The following is a 20940-nucleotide window of genomic DNA, read 5'->3' on the forward strand; positions in this document are numbered from 1 at the left end:
TAAGTGGGAAGTAGAAAAAAACCCAGTGCTGCTTCTGTCTATTTTGAGTAGAAGTCCAAATAGCCAAGTTACAAAGACAGGCACATGGGCTTCTTAGACTGCCTGTATGGTGTTGCCAATGATAGTCCTGTTACCAGTTCCTAATGCAGTTTCTTTATGGATAAGATCATGTTTCATGATGTTGAGGGAAAAGATAGCATTTTAGTTTAAAAAATGTTGTTATTATATGGCATTTTACTCCTTTAAATGTTATTTTTCTTCAACAGAAGGTGTTATGGTTATTCTCAAGTATAAACATTTCCAGTCCTTCATAAAGCTTTGAAAGGCTTTGCATTTAGTAATTAAATGAACTGCTTGAGTTAGTATTGTACTTTTCAGCCTTTCACATTTAATTAACACTCAAGTGGGAATTACGAACAATTTATATCTGTCAGGAAAAGACAAGATGTAACAAATTGTCTCCGTGCAGATGTGAAATTGAAGCAACCTTAGAGAGACTAAAGAAACTGGAGCGTGATCTGAGCTTTAAAGAGCAGGAATTAAAGGAACGGGAGCGACGTTTGAGGATGTGGGAGCAGAAACTAACCGAACAGTCCAATACTCCTGTAAGTAGACAATAATTCAACCTTTCATCTCACCTCAGAAAGTATTTGGAGCTTTGTCTATTTAAATCTAAAGATAGGCCGAGGAATTAGTGCCCTTGTTTTATTTAGTTGTTCCTTTGGTCCAATTAAAGTCTTATTTTATTACATAACTGCAAATAACGGTAAGACTTTTTAAAATTTCATCTAATACGTTAGATATCCGATAACGCTGATAGTTCATATTGTGCCATGGGCATTTAAGTAGTTTCCCATAGTTTTAATTATAGTTCTCAGCTTTAAAAGTTGATTGCATTCTATAAATTCATTTTTTGACTAGAAAGTTGTTGACTTTAATGGATGCAGGATTTGGTGTTAAATGGAAGAATAATTTGTTTCTTGCAGAAGGTGGCTCGAGAAACCTATGTAGACTTTTTTTCATTCTGTTCTCTTTCTTTAAGAAGCAGCAAATTGCCATGCTGTGAAAAAGGGGGTCAAAATTTGAAGTGTTAATCTAGGGCTTTGTTCAACATTATACTTAACAGACTTGCACTGGCCAGTTATTAGCTGTTAGGATTGCCACATTTCTATTAATAAATTGAACATAAAAAACTTCCTTGGATTATCTTGCGTTTCTTAACAAAATATAAAGGTTTTTACTGATTGGCAGAGGGAGGACCACAGGGTTAGTGCATGGCTGAGACATATTACGATATGTTAAGAAAAATACCACATTACCTCCTTGTTTTTAAAGCACTAGCCAAAACAAATACCAAATTGAGATTGCAGTAACATACGATTTTTCTTATGCACGACTTTTTCCTACTTATGACCTTGATTCCAGGCAGATAATTTACATACCACTTGTTTTTAAAACATAGTTTATTGCTATTGTTTGAATAAAGTTGCATCCGTGTCCCAGCTGTGACCTTGCAGTGATGAAATCGTGATGAATGAACATTTTCCTATGTGCAGATATACTGTATGTTCTCAGTAGATATCTGTATGCCTGCTTTAATGCTTGCAAACTTGCAGTAGCCAAGTTGTGGGCCCTCATCTATCCTGAGCACAGCATGAGACACAGCCTTAACGAGCAAATCTTTTCACAAGCAAGGCCCTAGGGTTTTTTATGCTGTACTTGCTTATGTCTTCTACTTTTCACTTAGAGATGGTAATGCTGAAAGAATAAAGCAATGTGCTAAGGCCTGTTGTGCTAAGCATGAACTGCCTTTCTGCATAACATTAACCAAACTCTTCCTATTGCATTTAAATTCATTTTCTTCTAACAGAGAAACAGAGGTTTGTTTTTGCCGTAGACTTTTAGTGAACGGTTGCACAGAACAGCTTTAACAAAAGCTTTGTTGTTGAAAAAAACAAAAGACTTACTGACAAAAATTGGCTTGTTCAAGCAGCATTGTTTTTATGGTAGCTAACGAAGTTCTACAGAGCACTGTTTACAAATACAGTTGTATTTTAAATTCATTGCTGTAAATCATTTTCAAAATATCCCCGGGCATTCTGCTGCAAGCTCTAATCCTTTGAGAGAAGTGTCTCTGCATCCCTTGGTTCAGAGTATGTCTACTTAGCAGTATCAAACTGGAAGATTGCAACAGGAAGGTGCACTGCGCATTTTTAAGCTACCTTGACAGTGAAAACAGTAGTAAAGATACGTTAACCAGAGGTAGTAGCACAGCTTAGGGTGCCCACTAGGCTTATACCTGGTTCTTCACCAACACTACACTAGGCCTTGTGGTGTCTTAGCTGGTACTGTCATCCCTGCTTTATGCTCTGCAGTCACTTCTTTGTTTTGCTCTGCAGCAAAGACCAGAGGCCAGCAGATGCTATTAAAATGGTGTGCAGGAGGAGGAACCCAAACCAAATTAAAAGAGAACAGAGAAGCTCTCTCTACCACTTGATTCCACAGTGTTTTAGGGTTAGTAGAAGCTTCATCCTGCATGGTAGGTAGCTGGCTATGAGTGGCAGGCTACTCCTGCTGCAAAGAATAAAATATAGCTTTACACACATCAGTGTAAGAGAAGGATGGGTCCAATCTATAGAAACACTTCTGTGAAAGTAGTCTCGCTCCTTGCTCTTCTTTTGACCCTGTTTCTGCTGTCTCTTGTGAAACAGACAGCTTTGAGTCTGATCTCTGCGAATTCCCTTTGTGCAGATCTCCAAGAGCTTCTTGCAAAAGGGAATCTGCAGCTTTTTGGAGAAGTGAAGTGTATCCATGGCTGTAATAAAATGAGAGACTTCTGAAGGAGGACCTAACTTTAAGAAGGGAGTGTATGTAGCTAAGCTGAAGCTCATATTTGGAGGAAGACAGTGAGCCAGACAAGAAATCCAAATACTGGCCTATGTGCTCTGCACCTGCAGGTGGTCATTTTATGAGAACAGTGGCTTGAATAGAGATTAGGGAATCTCAGCCAGTCTCTTCATGATAGTTATCATATGCAGTGCAACACCAAAGACCAAGAGCTCCTAAGTTCTCCAGAAAACAAGATGGCAGAATGTGGAGAAAGTAAAATGAGCCACAGTTAGAGCCCATTTGCAGCTTTTCCACTAGCAGGCATTACATAAACGCTGACCCAGAAACATGTTCTGGAGGAAAGCTCTTTTGTGTCTTTGTAGATTTTTATAGGCAATTCTTCACATGTACCAGGGGGTGCCTTTCCATGCATCCAAAGTGACTAAAACTCCAGTAGACAGAAGAACTACCTGGCACTGAATTGTGTGTGCTGGGTGGCTCATTTCTGTGGCTAGATCTTGTTTTTAAAATATTCCCTCTCTTTATCAGTAGGAGTTTTTGGTGTCCTTGATCTGAGTAATGCTCTGGTGATGATGTAGTTGTTTTTTCCTGTACAGGCTAGCTGCAGATTATTTTGTCACTTAGGTGTAAGACACATGAAACGTATTTAGGGCACCTCATCTCCCCAGCTTTATTTTTGTTTCTTAACCATGATCACTAACTTTTGTTAAACACAACGCAAATAGAAAGCCTGTGTAAGTAGGGAAAACTTGAGTAAAACAAAAGACAGATATTGTCATTTTTAATGATTGACAATTTGTCAGTGTAAGTGGTTTTGCCAAGAAATGGGCACTTTTTGAGCAGCCTGGCCTTAAAGCCTCCTGTGCTACAGACCAGGACATCATCATAATCAACCAATTGTAACCAACTGCTGCTGACCCCTTAGTCAGTTTTCTGGTTAAGTTAAAAAAGATGTGGAAAGCAATGAATTTTGGGCCGGTATTTTTGCAGACAGCTTTGGAAAGAAAGGCCAGTTCAAGTGTTCACACACTGCTTCTTTGCTGTTGCTTTAGTAGGTAGCTTAATTTGAGATGGAACTCCTGAGTTTATACTCTCTGTGGAGGACAGGCAAGCATGTTTCACAGGTTACTAGGCCAACCACTGTCAAGAGGCATTAATCATTATTGAGCTGGAAGGAGCATGTTTCATTTGTTAATACAAACAGACTGGATCAGGAAAATGCCATTAGCTGTAGGTGAAGATTGTCATTAGAGCTTTAATGTGATGTACAACCAAATGGCAGACACGTACTGATACCCTGAAGAAGCTGACCAAATAGCCTCTCTTCCCCTGTCTGCTCCTCCATGGGGCAGCTTCCAGAAGCAAGGTGCTGGTGTGGGCTGAAGGCTGGTTCAGGTGTCCTTTGCACTGGTGAGAGGTTCATTTCTGATTGTGGCTGTCGCAGGGTAGCCCCTTCCTCTCCTTCTGAGCACCGTACACGCCAAACCAGTCTTTGCACAAATAGTACTGCTGCTGGTGTTTCTGACATTTAGAGGGCTGCTACTTGCGCATCAGACTTCGGGAGCTTGTTTGGGTTCTGTGATCTTAACGTCATTTATTCTTCAATCCTGAAAGGTTCAATTAAGCAACTCACTCAGACTTCCGTTGTACCTGCATTGCCTTGGGATCTAGTCCACTTGGCTGAGAAATGTCACAGTCTGTTTTATGCTGTACAAATGAAGGATTGAAGAGTTTGAACCTTCTTTTCTCGTGAAAGCTCTGCTACCTGTGGTTCTTGCCATGCGATTCAGTGATTTTGTGCTTTGGTTTAAGAACAGTGACCCCACAATGAAGCTGACTGGTTTAATGAATTCTTACTTGATCTCCATGTTTAGATTCACTAATTGTTGTGCTTTCTGTTGATTGCCAACTAATCTGGTGGTGTCTTTTTCCTTGATTTTTAAATTGGTTCTAACTTTTACTTTTGCTCTGTCCTTTCCTCCTTTAAATAGTTTTTCTTACCTCTTGCTGCAAGAATGTCTGAGGAGTCTTACTTTGAATCTAAAACAGAGGAATCAAAGAGTGCAGAGATGTCATGTCAGATCACAGCAACAAGTAACGGGGAGGTAGCTGGCATGAACCAAAGTCTGAAGGCCTTGATGATGACGGGCTTTGGGGATATCTTCTCTCTGAACCAAGCAGGATCTGTCCTGCATTCTGGAATGCAGATAAACATGCAAGCCAAAAAGAATTCTTCTAAAACCACCTCTATGAGAAAAGGAAAGAAAATCAACATGGCTTTGGGTTTCAGTGAATTTGACTGGTCAGATGATGATGATGATGATTATTTTGATAACACAGATGATAGCAGCGAATAAATTCAGTTATAGAATTAACCCTGAAATTGGTTTTAAGCAAAGCAAAGCAATAAAGTAAGTTCGGTCTGTTTAAATCCTGTAAAAGAAAAAAAAGTTTTCCAGGCTGTGAGTGTATTTGTGTGCAGAAAGACATGTTGTTTTTGTTTAGATTGCATTGACCTATTTCTGCTTTGATGAAATATGGAACTAAACTTTCCAGACTAATTGAGACTGTTATTATTCTTTTAAGAACCGTGATTATATCTATAATTCTTGATGCCTGATTACAGAAACTATGGCTTGATAAACTTAAGATCTGAAAACACTGGGAGAAACTTCAATGCCATTAACGTACTTCAGATTTTTCTTTTCTGTTGTGTGTTTGTTTGGTTTTGGTTTTTTGGGTTTTTTTTTTTTTTGGTAATTTCCTTTACCCTTTGGTTGTCAATAATAAGAAAATACTTGTGCTTCCACATCTGCTATTCTCTACAATCTATTCTTTCTTACTGTTGCAGTGAAGGGGTTTGCTGTGGTGGCATTGTGGGAAGTCACAAATAAGTTTCTAGGAGGAGAGAAGCGAGAAGCTTGGTTAATGGGAAGCGAAGGGTTAAATACACAGTTTGAAAAATGAATAGCAGCAGAATCCAGATAGTCAGATAGTCCCTGTTACTACATGATTTGTATAAATATTCTTTTTTTCCCCCGATGTACGTGCATGTGTATATGATCCACTCTAGCAAAGCAAACTGCAATCAGAACTCTGCATCTATTACCAGATATTGTGATCCAGAAGCTAATTTTCAGTTACGTTGATATAAATCCAGGAAAACTCATTAACTTTGATGACTTACTCTTGTACCCAAGAGTAAAAATTTGTGTTAATAAATTTTGATTCTGTCTCCTAAACTGTGTGCTACCCTTATGGAAGGACAGAGAGAAGCCATGGTGACATTTCAGCTTGGGCCCTACTAATGGGGCTTATGTGACATTCTCCGTGATGGTAGTAACGTAAAGAATATTTATTAGTCTCTGCATACCTGTTTTTGGCAGTTAAATTGCTTTTAAGTATTGCCACTGCTGTTGTGACTTACCATAAAACTCAGTCTGTCACAATCTGCTGCAGTAACATGCCTGCCGGGCACTTACGTTGAGAGCAGCGAGTACATTTCTCCTGGTGACCCCTTTAGTGGTGATGCAGAAGGAGGAAGGGAAGCCAGTGCAAACACAAATGCACGTTAGAAAAGAAGATGTTGGAAAATATTTGCCAGGAAGAAAGGCAGCATTTCGAAAGAAAAACATTACTGTCTAGTTCAGTGGTAGTGGGAATAAGCCTTCAAAACTTCGATTTCTCAGTTGCAGGAGAGGTTTCTTTTATGAAAACTTCTGGTTTTGAGTGGCTTCTTTAATTATAGGCTTGCCTGTTAAAAGGCATATTATAGGGAGTGGTTTTGTGGATAGCTTACATAAAAATGGATACATTAGATAATAGCAAGCCTGCAATCATTACATGTTCACTCAACAAAGGAGAAAGTTTTTTGATGGAGTTTTTCCAGAGTGACGAGTGGACATCTCTTTGAGTTATGAGAGAGAGTTGTTTTATCCTTAAGCATCAGCACTAGTCTGGTAACCTGGAAGGCAGGGAGTGCTGCACTTTAAGCTAGCCTGCTCCATGCAGTTTGCACAGAATTAGACCCTCCAAGATGCTTTATTTCTGTAGCATGTCATTCCACATTCCACCTTCTCCCTAACAGTTGCAAAATTATTGACTTGAAGTTAACTTTCTTGAAGCTTTTTTCATGACAGAATTACATTGTAAATGATGTAGTAAGTTTACGGAGTATCCCAAGGAGAAACTTGCTTCTTTGGCAAGGAATGGCTTTGGTAGGAATGGCTTCTGAGGTCCATCAAAGCAACCTGATTTTAGGGAGAAAAAGGGACATTGAAGGGCAAATAATTAAATGGAAAGAAGAGCAAATAGGCTGTTTCCAGTGCAGATTTGTACTGGTTTTGGAAGTCTGCATTGCTGAGGCCCACAGCAATAATACTGTTTTTGTAACTGCCTCTTTGCACCCAGGAAAACTTGATGGATTTGTGTAATTTAGTATGTTCACTTTATATCTTAAGATATGCGTCACTGTGCATAAATTACTGTGCCACTCAAGCAGTGTAAGGTTGTACAGCTTCAGCTGAAAATGAAATTTGATTCGATACACTTAGTATAAAACAAACAAAAAAACCCCAAATCTCTCCCTAGCATTGATGTTTTGCACTTTTTTAGCATCTGACAATCTCAGAACACTTCATGCACATTTATATTTGCATGGGTTTTAACTGAATTTGTAAATCCACTTCTTAATCTTTCCAGAAGTAAAAGTAGTCCTTAAGTAGTATGACACAGGGTTTCACAGTTACAAAATCACAAGATTTAAGTCTGTTGTCAAGGTTTTGTGCTTACCCAGGCATGTAACTTAATTCAGCAATATATCATCATCATTTGGTAGCATGCTCATGGGAATTACCACTACTTAGTTCCAGTATTTTTTAATGAACCAAAGATGGATTCGCCCCCCCGCCCCTTCCCCTTTCTTTCCCCATACGTTGTAAAAGTTAGCTCTATTAAGGAAAAATTAAAACTCTTGTAAAACATACCTGTGTGTTCAAAGTAGCAAAGGTGGTCTCTGAATCTTAGAGAAGGTGGTAACATGACAAACTCTTCTGATGCAGTTCCCCTGAGATATTGTTGTACTTAGCATATTTGCTATACTTATTAAAAAAATAATGGTATTGATTGTATTTTTACTTTCCCGTGATGATTCTCATACCGGATGCCTCCAGTTTACAAGCCAAAAATTGTATGTGAGACGCAAGATGTGTCATTTCTGCCTCTGATTTGCTTCTCCCTAGATAAAGCTTTTCAAAGTGGCTCTGGTGAGCAGGTGTGTTGGTTGGAGGAGGCCAGAGTATTTAATCTTCCACACCTGATTTTATCCTGCAGTGCAATTGAGTCTGTCTTCTACCTGTGTCATCACCAGGGTATATAGATCTCCAGAACAGCCCACAGCCACATAGTGTGTCAGCTTATGACAGCATTAACCAAACCCAAAATGTGATTCTCTGGCTTCTCTGGGCTGTGAGCAAAGTCACCAAAAGCATTCCCATGCCTTGTGCACCTCTCAGCCCACTAGTCCACACCAGGCCTTTTGGAATCCCACTTTTCTCTACCATCTGTAAAGCCTCAGAGCTGTCTGCAGTAAAATAATACTGCTGCACTTGATGGAGGGGAAAGGTAAGAACCTGGCCTGAACTACTTCTTTTTACTAGGCTGTTGTATTGCCAAAGTTGACTTACATGGGTAAATGGCCTGAGAGGAGAATGGCGAGAATTGGCTTTTGGCTTGCTTAAAGGTACAGGGTGAGCTGGGACCAAGACAGGATGTCCAACTCCCTTTCTTTTCCTTCAGCGGTGGGGAAAGAATGGAAGGGGGGCATTAATGGAGGAAAACTTTTGATCTAGACTTTTTTGTGACAATGACACCAGGAATTCCTTGGAGTAGAACGTGTCTTAAGGTATGGTGTGTAGGAGTGCTCGATCCCCAGCCAGCTGTGTGCTGCCTGATGGGGAGCTTGTCCCCTCTAGATGGGAAGCGCTTCCAGGAGATGATGTCTGGCGCAGCTCCTTGTCGCACAGTCATGTTCTTGACTTGATGTTTGTTTATTGTCCCAGTGTTTTTGTTAGATGTTGATCCTGTTTCCTTCTGGGTTTTAAAATGCTTATTCTGAGTTAAATATTTGATGCAAAAATGATTTGTTTTGCTATCAGCAGTAGCACTAAATTCATAGTGTGCATACAGCTGTTAAGTATTCAGCAGTGTTGCTGTGTCTTTAGTACTGTAGTTCCTTTTTCTGTAATCAGGCAACTTTTACAGGTTTTTAATAAGATCTCTAACTTGACAGAGGTTTTAACTACAGTCCTAGGTAGAATGTTCAGGTAGAAAAATAAGTTCATTTAGTAATTTTCACAGCCCTAAAAATGCACTGGTAGGAATCTGGAGGAGATACTTTTCCCTTTTCCTCCAGACTTCGACTTAGTGTACACTGTAAAATCTGCACAGAGGTTTCTGATGTGTGAGGATTTAATTTTAAAACTGTAGAACCAACAACTTTGTTAAACATTTTATAGCGTGCTAAATATTCATATGCCTTTCAAAGTCAGATATAGTCCACTGCATTTCTTGCTTTTGCACTACTGAAAACATTTTGTACTGAGTACTAGGAGTCAATGCTACTTACACTTCAAGTGTGAACCAATGAAATTTGAATAGAAAGAATTTTCACAGTGTTAGAAAACTTTGTTTTCCTTTCTGAAAAAAGCAAAGCTGAGCGCAATGCCTGTGCCAAAACTCTTGTGCTGTAAACTGAATATATCATTTGTGTGGAACATGGATGTTACACTTCTGTGTGGTAAAACCTTGCAGCGTCAATTATTCTCTTTATTGCACTTGACATATGATGTCTTGTTTTATTCACACTGTGGATTTGATTTTCCTGTATAAAACCAAAGCAAACAAACAAAAAAGAAATCATGCAATGTATTCAATTTCCTCAATTGGTGTCATAAACTTTTTGATGTGATCTTTTTCCTTTGCTTCTCTTTGTTCCAAACGTCTATTTTGCAATAAACATTTTGACAGTAAATTTTATGCATCTGTGTCCCTGTGTAAAATACTAGTGTTTGAAAAGGTTCCTTATTGTCTGCTGGTTTAAGTTGCTTTTTGTATTAATCACTGTGTGATATTTCTCCTTTATTCTTCCATTTTTTATTTTTTTATAATTGAAATAGTACAGAACGTACTCTGCCACTGATTATATTTAAGCATGGGGAAAGCTGAAAAAATCCACTGCGCAACTAGAAATGCAATATTGGACTTCTGCAGTAAATAATTCAGTTGTACAAATTATTGTACCAGGCTCCTTCCACAGTACCATCCGGTTTGACTATTTGTACCTACAAAAGGCGTGAGCCTTCCTAAGAATGTTTATGATTGCCCCGTGCCCTCCCTTGTGCTCAGGTGTTGCTCCCATCACTACTTTTGCCCTACAGTGTCCTGCCTAGGCTGCAGGTAGCTGTTAGCATAGGTAATGCCTGACTAACAGCAGGCAGGTTGAGAAGGTTGGCTAGAAGTATGCTGTAGTAGAGAGAAAATGTCAAGATTGTGTCTTTTCTCTGACAAACACATCTTCCCTTCTGCCACTTCACCCTGATGCCATTGGCTTTGGCCTTCTGGGGAAGCAGTGGTCAAAGGGATGGCTTTGAGGGCCTGCAAGGTCCTCCTCACAGAGGTGGCTTCAGCTGATCTCATGGATGGTTTGTGCCCAGCAGGGTTTTGTGGAGGAGGAGGAGGAAGAGGATATGTGGAGTCCTCAATGTCACACATATGGAGGCAGAAGTCCTTCAATGGGATTTTCATGTGGATGATGCAAAGGGTGTTTCAGAGTGATGGCTGAAAGTTGTGGATGAATTTCACTATACCTGGTCTGGTGTCTGGAGAGCCAGGGAAGTGCTCAGGCACATGATGGGCAACTGTGCCCTGGGGTTCAGTTGTTCAGCTTGAGACAGGTATGGGTGAGTGCATGATTGGGGGGTGTGGGTGGCCTGTGAGTGGGAGCTGGAGAGCCTGTGAGTGTTGCAGCCTTCTGGTAACAAAGCCTTGGGGACTGGTGGGTAACCAAGCTGAGTCTCTCATAAGTCAGTGTTGTATACCTTGAAAAAGTTTGCAACTTACGTCACTGCACGGAGCCTTTGGGATACGCTGGCATTCCAAACACATGCATACCAATTAAAGTTAATCCTTAGCCAGGTAAAAGCAGGAAGGTGAAGCTTGGGATCTATACGTGCTTCAATGAGTAAAACAGCAGTCGGCAGTTGAGGGACATCGTCTTCTGTGTCAGTTTTCAAATCATCCCAGAATTTCACTTAATGCAGCCATTCTCCTGTGCTTCCTCTGTGGTATCCTTGTGCTTGAAAAGCTAACACCATCTTGTGTACCACAAAGCATGCCCTGCCTGGGCTCCAGCACTGGAGGAGGCTGTGGGAAGGGCTGTGCTCTGCCAGCCTCAGGGGAGCAGCTACGAAGCATTGGCAGAAAACAAAAGAGGCTTGCCTATACAGTAAGACTAGCCACAGTGGCCTGACTCTAAATTCTGCTTTCATTACTATCTCATGACAGTTTTCCTCCCTTTTGCAGAAGATGCCCATCATTCAGGAGAGGGCAATAATCACAGCATTACTTTCATTGCAGAAATCAGGTGGTACCAAAGCCATAGCAAAAGCCAAAGCCTTTCCATAGTGTCAGAGCCCAGAGGAGGGGCACCTGGAGAGTCCTGCGCCATCAGATGGTTTACTTTTGGTTCCTAAATTGTTTCTGCTGGAGAGTTGCTGATAATTTTATCAACATAAAGTAATGGGATCCATTTAGCACCTCCACTGTGCTCTTGGAGCCAGCTTGTGATCAGTGTGAATCCAAGGTTTTAGTTGGTCTGTACGAATCCAAGGGTGTAGTTGGTCAGTACAAGACTTGCAGCCTAAAGTCCTGCCCTCTGCAGGGGAAAAGGAGCTGAATGAAATAGGTCACCAGAGTAAAATTTGGGTGGAGGCGGGAAAAATGGTCAGACGATTTTCTTCTCAATTCGTATCTCTTATACAGTTGCTGCCATCCTTTGATATTTGTGCATGGACCGAAGAAGATGTGGTGAGTATTTTGTGTTAATGTGGCCAGTGTTATGCTGCTGGAGCTCTCCTGACAAATTACAGCGGATATGGAGGGAGGGAAGGCCAGATCAGAACATATATGTGAGATTTTACTGCTATTTGTTTAGTGAAACTTGTGTCCCAGAAAAACTTTAAAGTGACCATGTGTAAATTAAGGACTTGAGTGACCCTCATAAAACAGCCACATTCTCCAGTGTCCAGAAAATTATTTGTGCTGGGAGCTGTCAGCAGCCAGGAGGGCATTAAATGTTGGAGTGCCCCAAGACCTGTCTAAGCAAGACCTGTCCAGAAGGTTTCATCCCACCACGTGCAACCAGGATGGCAATTAACTGAAAGAAAATTAAGGGAGTCTTAAGGGGTATGGAATCGTTCTTTCACATAAAGTAGTGGCATTGAGTCTTTCTTACCTTTTTATTCAATTAAAAGGCTAAAAAAGAAATGTAAATTATTTCTCTCTAGCATAGTGATGTGTCATAGTGATTTAATGTCCCATCTAAGCACTCTCCTTGTGTGTCATCACACAAACCCCACATCATGGGATTGTTTAGCTAACTTTTACTAAAGGACTGTCTGGTAAGCAAGTGCAAAATCCATAGTAGTCCTGGCTCCTTAACTTCAGCCCTTTTAGCATGTGACAGATCGCTAAACTGCTTCTTTGGTCATTTCTGTTCTTCCTAATAATAATCTGAGGAAGGTGGCTGCAAAACAGAAGAGTTTTAAAAAGCTAAATAAAAGTAGTTGCTTGTGTTGGTGAATCATGAGTCCTTTAACCTACAGTTACAAATAGTTTTAAATTTTGTTTCAAATAAAAACCCCAAAGAACAAATATAAAATTTTGATAATGTGAACTTCAAGACTGATTCCTTTTTTTTTTTTTCAGTTTTTCTGGATGCAACAACTTACTAGAAAAGGTAAAAGTCATTGACTTGTACCTTCATATTCACATTTATGAATATCTTTGCTCATCTTTTTCTCCCTCGAATAAAGCACTCTGTAGATTTCTGGATAACCTCTCTTATCTCAAGGTGATGCTTCTGGTGAAATGATTGTGTACGCTAGCTTGTTTAAGGAACATCATATCACTGGGAAACGACTGCTTCTTCTAGAAGAGGAGGATTTAAAGGACATGGGAATTGTTTCCAGGGGACACATCATCCATTTAAAGGTATTTAACAGTGTATGTTGAATGTTGCGATGGGTTGTAGTGTGAATATTAAGGAGTCTGTGGGTTTTCAGTGGTGTTAACGAAAAAGTTATAAAGCTAAACTGAGAATGTATGTGTTATAAAAACAAAACAAAACCAAAACCAACAACAACAAAAAACCACCAACCAAACAAAAACCAACAACAGTTACTGGTTTGTATTGATCTAGAACCTAAAGCAACCAGAGCATTTTATGAGTCATGAAAACATGCTGTGATCTTTATACTTCTCTGCAGTTCTTGATTTTCTTGGGGGCTGGACTATTAGTAATGCTAAAAATTTGCCTTGGAGGGCCTTTCTCCCAGCAGAAAGCTCTGGACATCTTCAGAGAGAGTTCTCCCCAAAGATTTCTCTTTAGTTGAGGGAGTAGCAGATATGAAAACAATTGTTTTAACTGAAATCTCTGAACTTCTCAACTTTGCTTTGCTTCTTAAGCTTTGTTTCACAGTGTTTTAAATGTCTAATATTTGTAATAAGTTAAGAAAACTATGGTCAGGAAACTGTGATCATGACAGCAGTAACAGTATTAATACTGTAGCCACAGTAGAGAGTTCAGTTTCCTGGCAGTCAGCTTTGGAAAAGGATTTCTCTAAAAGCACCGTCTATAATTCTGTTTGATCTCAAATGATTTTACACCACAATTTACTAGTAAAGACACACTTGTATCCTAATTGCTAGTCCTGCAAATTTAGCTTCATAAGTCACGCAGATTTATTCCCCTTTTGCTCATCAGCCATTTTTTCCATGCCACACACCATTACTGGTATATTTCATTTACATTTCCTACAGGGAAAATTACTGAAACTTAATAAAGTCAATAATGCCCAAAATGAAAGATTTTCATCAGCTTCCTGGGTTGATTGAGCGTAAATAAAACCAACCAAAACAACCCCCTAAACATCTCTTTCTCTGATTAAGCACATCTGATTCTGAATGCGAATCTACCGTGACAGTTTCCAAAACAGGGCTGTATTTTAACCTCTTTTCACATGCCCTAATGTATCCACAACGGAAAACACGGTGCAGTTTTTCATTTGCAATGAGATACTGAATAACTCATATCTAATTTTGTTGATTTTTTTTTTCTAGACTGCTATTGAGAAGTTAACCCATGACTACCTAAATCTGTTTCATTTTCCACCATTAATTAAGGCAAGTTTCATTGTTTATATGAGAAGTGCTTCTCACATTGGTATGTGTGTGTTACTGTTCTCATGTCTCAACTTCCCTACCGTTTGTGAGAGGGGGAAGCAACAGTTCCTGCAGAGAGTTGTGACAAATGTGGAGGGTCAACAGCAGCAATGGGTCACTTCAGAACAAGTAATAGCATAATAAAAATTGTTTTCAAGGATGTGCTAAGTTTTTATTGTGAAACTGGTAGTATTAAATTAAAAGACTACCGGATGTGATTCCTTTGCTGTCATCAATCAGAAGGTATGCTTAAGACATTCCTCTGAACTGGTGTTGCTGCCTGCTCACCAGCAAAGAGTGTCAGACCCATGGCCCAGAAGGAGCTCCTCGTTCCGCAGTTTGCTAAGGTTACAGAAAAGAAGGATGTTTTGTAATGTCTGCTCACCCTTGCATTGACCTGTTGGTTGTCTGATATCAGTAACAAGAGCAATGCAAAAAGGCAAAAGCATTTGGGAACCGCAGGGTTGCCAGAGCAGATATTTGCCTGGTTTAATTCAATGAGCTAATCAAGCTATTTTAGACTCCGAAGCCTGAAGTAGCTTTTGTAGTCATTATTTATTGCACAGCTATAGAGTGAAATCTACTTGAAGTGAATTTACATACAGTGAAACTCTGTTCCCTGAAGGGGAAAATGAAAGTTGGGGCTTTGCTGCCATGCCAGCTGCAATTCCAGTGTCAGTGGCTGTCACAGTGCTTTCCGTGGCACCGTGCTGTGCCCGAGCAGCTTGGCCAGGAGCAGGAATCGTGCAGCATCTCCCAGGGGCCATCCATGCATGCCGTAAATCCCTGCAGAGGACCTGGCCCCTTTTGGAGTGGTGTGACTGGGGCGAAGTGATGGCTCTTTCCTGCTGCCTTCCAGACTTGCAGCCTCTGAAAGGCTTATAGTTTCTGCCACTCAGAGGCCTTGCTCCTGTCTTGCAGGGGGTTGTGGTGGGAGTGAAGTCTCACCTCTTTCTTTTTGCAGGATTCTGCAGGTGGAGCCGAAGAAAACATAGAGAAAGTAGTGAATCTTGAACTGGTTTTTGGTTATCACTTGAAGCCAGGAAATGGTCCAAAGGTAAGCTGGGAACACTAGATTGGTTGGTTTGGTTAACAGTCACTACCCAGAAGGTCTAGTATCTTCTGGACACAAAAAGATAATTTGCTGTAAGAATTCCTCTTGTTTTGGAGAGTGCTGACCAAATGTCCAGGTGGCAAATGGGGTTGTATCAGCGATGAGGACCATACCCCAGAGCAGGTGAGGAAGAAAAGAGTGGCACAGAAAGCCTTTACTGAAAGCTTTTGATTCCTCGGGAACAATTTTTTTAACACAAATTTTAATAGTTCAGGCTTTCACTTTGTTCCTTTTATCGCAATGGATGTGAACTAACAAGTCATTTATGCGAAAAGCCCCATTCACATTTCAACAGTGCTGCATGCCTGATGTTAGTGGACAGACTTTTGCCTCACAGAAAGTTGGTGTCTTTTTATGCAGCCAAGAGGAGTTTGGAAAATACGTGATATGCATGCCTGCTGGCTGGGGAGGATGGGACTGGTCCTGGTGGCAACTCTGTTCACTTGTGGTACTGGGTAGGGAGGGAGTGGTAGGTGCAGCACATTGCAGATGGCAAAAGTACTGTGCAGCGGCTGGGGAAAGGCAATTATCAGCATGCCACATCCTAATCAAACCTCAGCTCCAAGCTGAGCTGGTTCAAGGACCTCTCGTTATGCCCTGTGTAATGGGAGCATTGATGACTCCAGATGTTCCAGCAAAGCATTTCCACCACATTGTCTTTTCTGGAGAGTGAGGTTTGTCCCATGCTTTTTGTTTTCTTTATCCAGCCTGCTATGGACTCTGAGTTCAAGGGTTTTAGAATTAATCATGTATGTGCAAAGCATTTCTGAGTTAGAGTCAGGGGTTGTGACAGCAGGAGTTGTTGCCTTTTGTGTTTGACAAATCTGCATTGTGTGTCCACCCTAAACTTGTGGGTGGTTGACTTTCATCTTGTGTTATCTGACTGCTTTGCTTTCAGGGCATATTGTTTGCCGAAGTCTCTTGATTTCTGTACTTGGTGGTGCTTGCAGAGAAGGCATTTAGTTTTGTACTTAGTAGGAACTTGGACTCGTACTGAAATCATTTCATCAATTTGAAAAAGCTTTTTGCTTTTTGTCTGGAGATTTCCTTTTTTGTTTGTTTCTTTTATCCTAAGCACTTTTTTTTACTACAAAAATCTTCTTTATCACTATGTGAATTACTTAGACTGTCTCAGTGTTCTTGAATGCATGTAGCTTATGATGCTGTACAGCTGCTTTTTTGTAGATATGCATCTTTCTCTCCCATGTGCCACTCTACAAGGAACTAAAAGTCCATGAAATAGCTCCTATCTCCCTTCCAGTTCCAATGTGGCTTGTGAGCTGTAGTGCACAGAGCTGGGCAGCCTCCCCTTCAGGTTGCACTAATGCCTACTGTTTGAGGACAAGCAGATATTTTAGCTGTGATGGCAAAATTTGCAAATGAGACAGTGTGCCAGAGTCTATTGGACAGAAGCTGAATTGTTTACAAGAGGACAGGGCTAGTTCAATGGGTCTGTGTAGGGCTGATGTGTCCTTTGCAGGTTGCTGATGTGCCCACTGAGGACCCTTTGGTTTTGGTCCTGCCTTCCCTCTACTCTGTGTGCTCTCAGGCCGCTTCCTAAGGAAGCTATTCCCTCCACAGCCATGGGTGCGTGCTAGGCATGCCCTCCCTGGCATCCAACCTGCGTCCCTGATGCTGTTCCAGGCGATGCGTAATTTGTCACCTGAGTTTGTTTGGGCTGGAAGCTTTTGTGCAAGGTCTGCTTATAAACTCATACCTGCCTTTAAAGATGTTGCAGCCAAGCCAGTTTTAAAAAGTGGACTGGAAGGAGTAGATTTACTGAGCTTTTGGACAGGGTGCTAGGGCAAACGTGACCAAGGTAATTTGCATTAAACATAACATTAACAAAGACTGGTAAGATACATACAATATAGAAAGTTTGGCTAGTTTGTTTCTTTGAAAATCCCTGCATACAATCTTCTAGCTCCCCTACAGGCGGCTTTAAGCCAGCTACTTCTGCCATCCAGATTTGTTCCAAAATGTATTGAAGATAGTGGGTAAACTAGGATTGAAGGGTTTAAACTTCTTTTACTGTCCCATTTTTGTAAAAGAGTGGTGCCTGTTCCTGTAAAATCTGGGTCAGCAGAAGCACTTGAGATTGTACGTTCCACCATCTTCAGGCTAGAAAGCTGGCCTACATCAGTTGAAAAATAAATTTCTCAAAGGAACTTTACACTAATCAGTTCCTATAACTGGCTGCCTTGCTAGGAAGCATTTCTCCTGTTTTAGTCATGAGGAAAAAGAGGCAATAAATCTGGGTTATGAGCTGAGAACGTGTGTTCCCCAAGTGATGTGTAGACTGCTAGACCTTTGTATGTCAGGGGAGGTTATTAGGCTCAGCTGGGGGGCTCTGTACAGTGGAACAGGTCACGCTGGGAGCTTTTACCTCAGGCTGGCTCTGCACTGGTCTCCTGGGCTGAGTTCCCATTAGTTACTGTAGTGCATCTGCTGGTGTAGTTGCACCTGGAAGCAAGCCTGTCCCTGTGCTTGGAGGTGGCTCAGACAAAGCGTGGGACAGGATGAACGTGTGGGACAAAAGGATGCTCTTGATCTAAACTCAGCTTCTGGTGTGGGCTCAGCCTTGGTGTGCAGCGTGACGTACTGCAGTGCCCCAGGGCATACACATGCTGGCTGAGCTGGTCCAGGACCCAGAAACCATTTGAGGGGTTCAGGTTAATTCAGACGTGCTTGGCTGGTCAGAGCACAGCACCATCTTGTGTGTGAAGATGATCCCTTGGGGCACTGGTGTCCTCTCCCTAGCACTACACTGAGCCCTGTCAGCACAGCCAGTACACCTTCTCCATAAGCAGTACCTTTTAGCAAGGATCCTGATGAGTGCACTTCAGGATGGTACTTGAATGTTCAACCTTGTCTGTACACCACATGACAGGTTGACTTCCCAGTATGCAACTTTACCAGCCTCAGATTCGTTACCTAATTTAAACTGCATCATCTACATAGACTTGAGCAAAGCGTTCGACGCTGTCCCACAGGACATCCTGGTCTCTAAGTTGGAAAGACATGGATTTGATGGGGGGACCACTTGGTGGATAACGGCTTGGCTGAATGGTCACATTCAAAGAGTTGCAGTCAACATCTTGATGTCCAAGTGGAGACCGGTGACGAGTGGTGTTCCTCAGGGATCCGTACTGAGACCAGTGCTGTTTAACATCTTTGTCAGCAACACGGACTGTGGGATCAACTGCACCCTCAGCAAGTTTGCGGACAACACACTGGAGGGAAGGGAGGCCGTCCAGAAGGACCTTGACAGTCTTGAGAGGTGGGCCCATGCCAGCATCATGAAGTTCAACAAGGCCAAGTGCAAGGTCCTGCACCTGGGTCAGGGCAATCCTAAGCGCAAATACAGGCTGGGCAGACTGTGGATTGAGAGCAGTCCTGAGGTGAAAGACTTGGGCGTGCGGTTTGATGAAAAGTCCAACATGAGCCAAGAGCGTGTGAGTGCGGCCCAGAAAGCCAACCGTATCCTGGGTTGTATCAAAAGAAGCGTGGCCAGCAGCTCAAGGGAGGGGATTCTGCCCCTCTAGTCTGTTCTCATGAGACCCCACCTGGAGTACTGTGTCCAGCTCTGGAGTCCCCAACACAAGATGGATGTGGACCTGTTGGAGCAGGGCCAGAGGAGGGCCACAAAAATGATCAGGGGGCTGGAACCTCTCCTATGAGGACATGCTGAAAGAGTTGGTGGTGTTCCACCTAGAGAAGAGAAGGCTCTGGGGAGACCTTATTGCAGCTCTTCCAGTATCTGAAGAGGCCAAGAAGGCCAGGGAGGGACTTTTTTACAAAGGCTTGTAGTGATAAGATGAGGGGTCATGGCTTCAAACTGGAAGAGGGTAGATTTCAATTAGATGTAAGGAAGAAGTTCTTCACTATGAGGGTGGTGAGACACTAGAACAGGTTGTTCATGGAAGTTGTGGATGCTCTATCACCGGAGTGTTCAAGACCAGATTGGATGGGGCCTTTTGCAGCCTAGCCTGGTGGAAGGTGTCCCTGCCTCTGGCAGAAGGAGTGGAACTTGATAATCTTTAAGGTCCCTTCCAACCCAAACCATTCGAGGATTCCATGATCTTCTACTGAGATTATGTTGGGTTTCACCAGCTGAGAGATGCAGTTATTTTATTACAGTTTCCAACCCTCTTTAGCTGCACCCTGGGAGGTGATTAAAGCTCAACTGACCTTTGTGCTCTCTGAATGCATCAGGAGTGAGCACTGCAAAGCTAACCTGGCTTTTAGAGGTTTCTTTTCCAGCTCTTGTAGTTTATGTGGTTACTTCCATTCACTTCCATTTAATGACCATTTAACTCAGTACACAGTATACTCACTGAGCGGAGAGGTGATAGATTTAGACATTTTACATTATTTTTTCCCACAAATAATAATTTAAAAAAAAAAAAAATGGGGGGCACCAATTAGCTCCAAGATACCAAAGAAGGGAAAAAAACAAACCCTGGCAGTTGTGGCTTGAGCTGACTCGCAGAACTGCAGAGGGAATTTTCAATAGCTTTCTCATCTTGGGTGGCTCATTAAAATTTCCCAATCATGGAAAGGTGTCTGAGCTGTGTCAGCTCCACACTGATGAATCACCCAACCCCTTAAGAAGGATGGTTCACAGGCTTTTTGTCTCCTGTTGATGCATTCTTTAGTTTTGGTCCTCAAAAGGGCAGGTTTCACCATGCCTTTGAATTTTTTCATTTTTTACTGAGTGTGGCACAATCTGACCTATATCCAAATGCAAAGCCTTGATGTTGGCTCACCATTTTGCCTTATTTTTCACCAGTTACCTTTCCCTCCATTTGACGAGGTAAGGAGCAGAGCCTCTTCAAAAACATCTGCTAACTGTGTGAACCTATTTTCTAGCCTTGAATATCCAAACTGGGATATATTTTAATGTTATTATTTAAATGTGTAGTGCAAAAGTGAATATAATATTAAGGCTACTTTAGAGAGACGCTGTGAGGACTCTTCATGTGGAGAAACCCAGGCTGGCAAAATGCGGGCAGCACCAGACAAAACAGTACTGAAATGGTGCTGTAACTGGAATGCAGTTTAACAACTGCTTGAGACTGTTTCTGCTGCTTCTTCCTCTCCATCCTCCCACTACATGAACACTCATAAAACCTTTCTTTATGTTCTTAAAAATAATTCCTGGTTCAGACAGATGTGATATAACATCAGCAGTTTAATTTGCCGTGTAAGGTACTCCTCACATTACAAATGTGGCAAAAAAATAAAGCAAGGGCCGAGAACTAGAATTTAAAATTCCAAGTTCAAAGTGTTTCGGTCATGCCTGTTCCCCATACTCTGTAGGTATTTTAAGCCACTTCAGTAAGTAAAGCTGGCAAAGGAATTAGTTTTATATAACCCTTCCTTTGCAAGATACTTGCAAGTACTTTGACTTTCTAAGGTGGGGTTTTTCAACATTATCTCAAAACCCCATCTTATAAATCTCTCTCTTTAATTAC

At 41.5% G+C, this 20940-nt stretch overlaps 1 protein-coding gene across 1 annotated transcript in view; it reads left to right on the forward strand.

Annotated features, from left to right (window-relative positions):
* Window positions 1-469: 469 nt before the first annotated feature.
* Window positions 470-20940, forward strand: part of LOC103780889 (mitogen-activated protein kinase kinase kinase MLT-like) — a gene marked incomplete at its 5' end in the record, with an annotated part of 33792 nt that continues 13321 nt past the window's right edge. Inside the window, 6 exon segments of the mRNA XM_008948588.1 lie at window positions 470-605; window positions 11890-11934; window positions 12835-12865; window positions 12980-13119; window positions 14248-14310; window positions 15314-15406. Of these exon segments, the coding sequence (XP_008946836.1) occupies window positions 470-605; window positions 11890-11934; window positions 12835-12865; window positions 12980-13119; window positions 14248-14310; window positions 15314-15406 (508 nt within the window).

The sequence above is a fragment of the Merops nubicus genome, unplaced genomic scaffold (assembly GCF_000691845.1).
Source record: "Merops nubicus isolate BGI_N331 unplaced genomic scaffold, ASM69184v1 scaffold10901, whole genome shotgun sequence".
Taxonomy (NCBI): domain Eukaryota; kingdom Metazoa; phylum Chordata; class Aves; order Coraciiformes; family Meropidae; genus Merops; species Merops nubicus.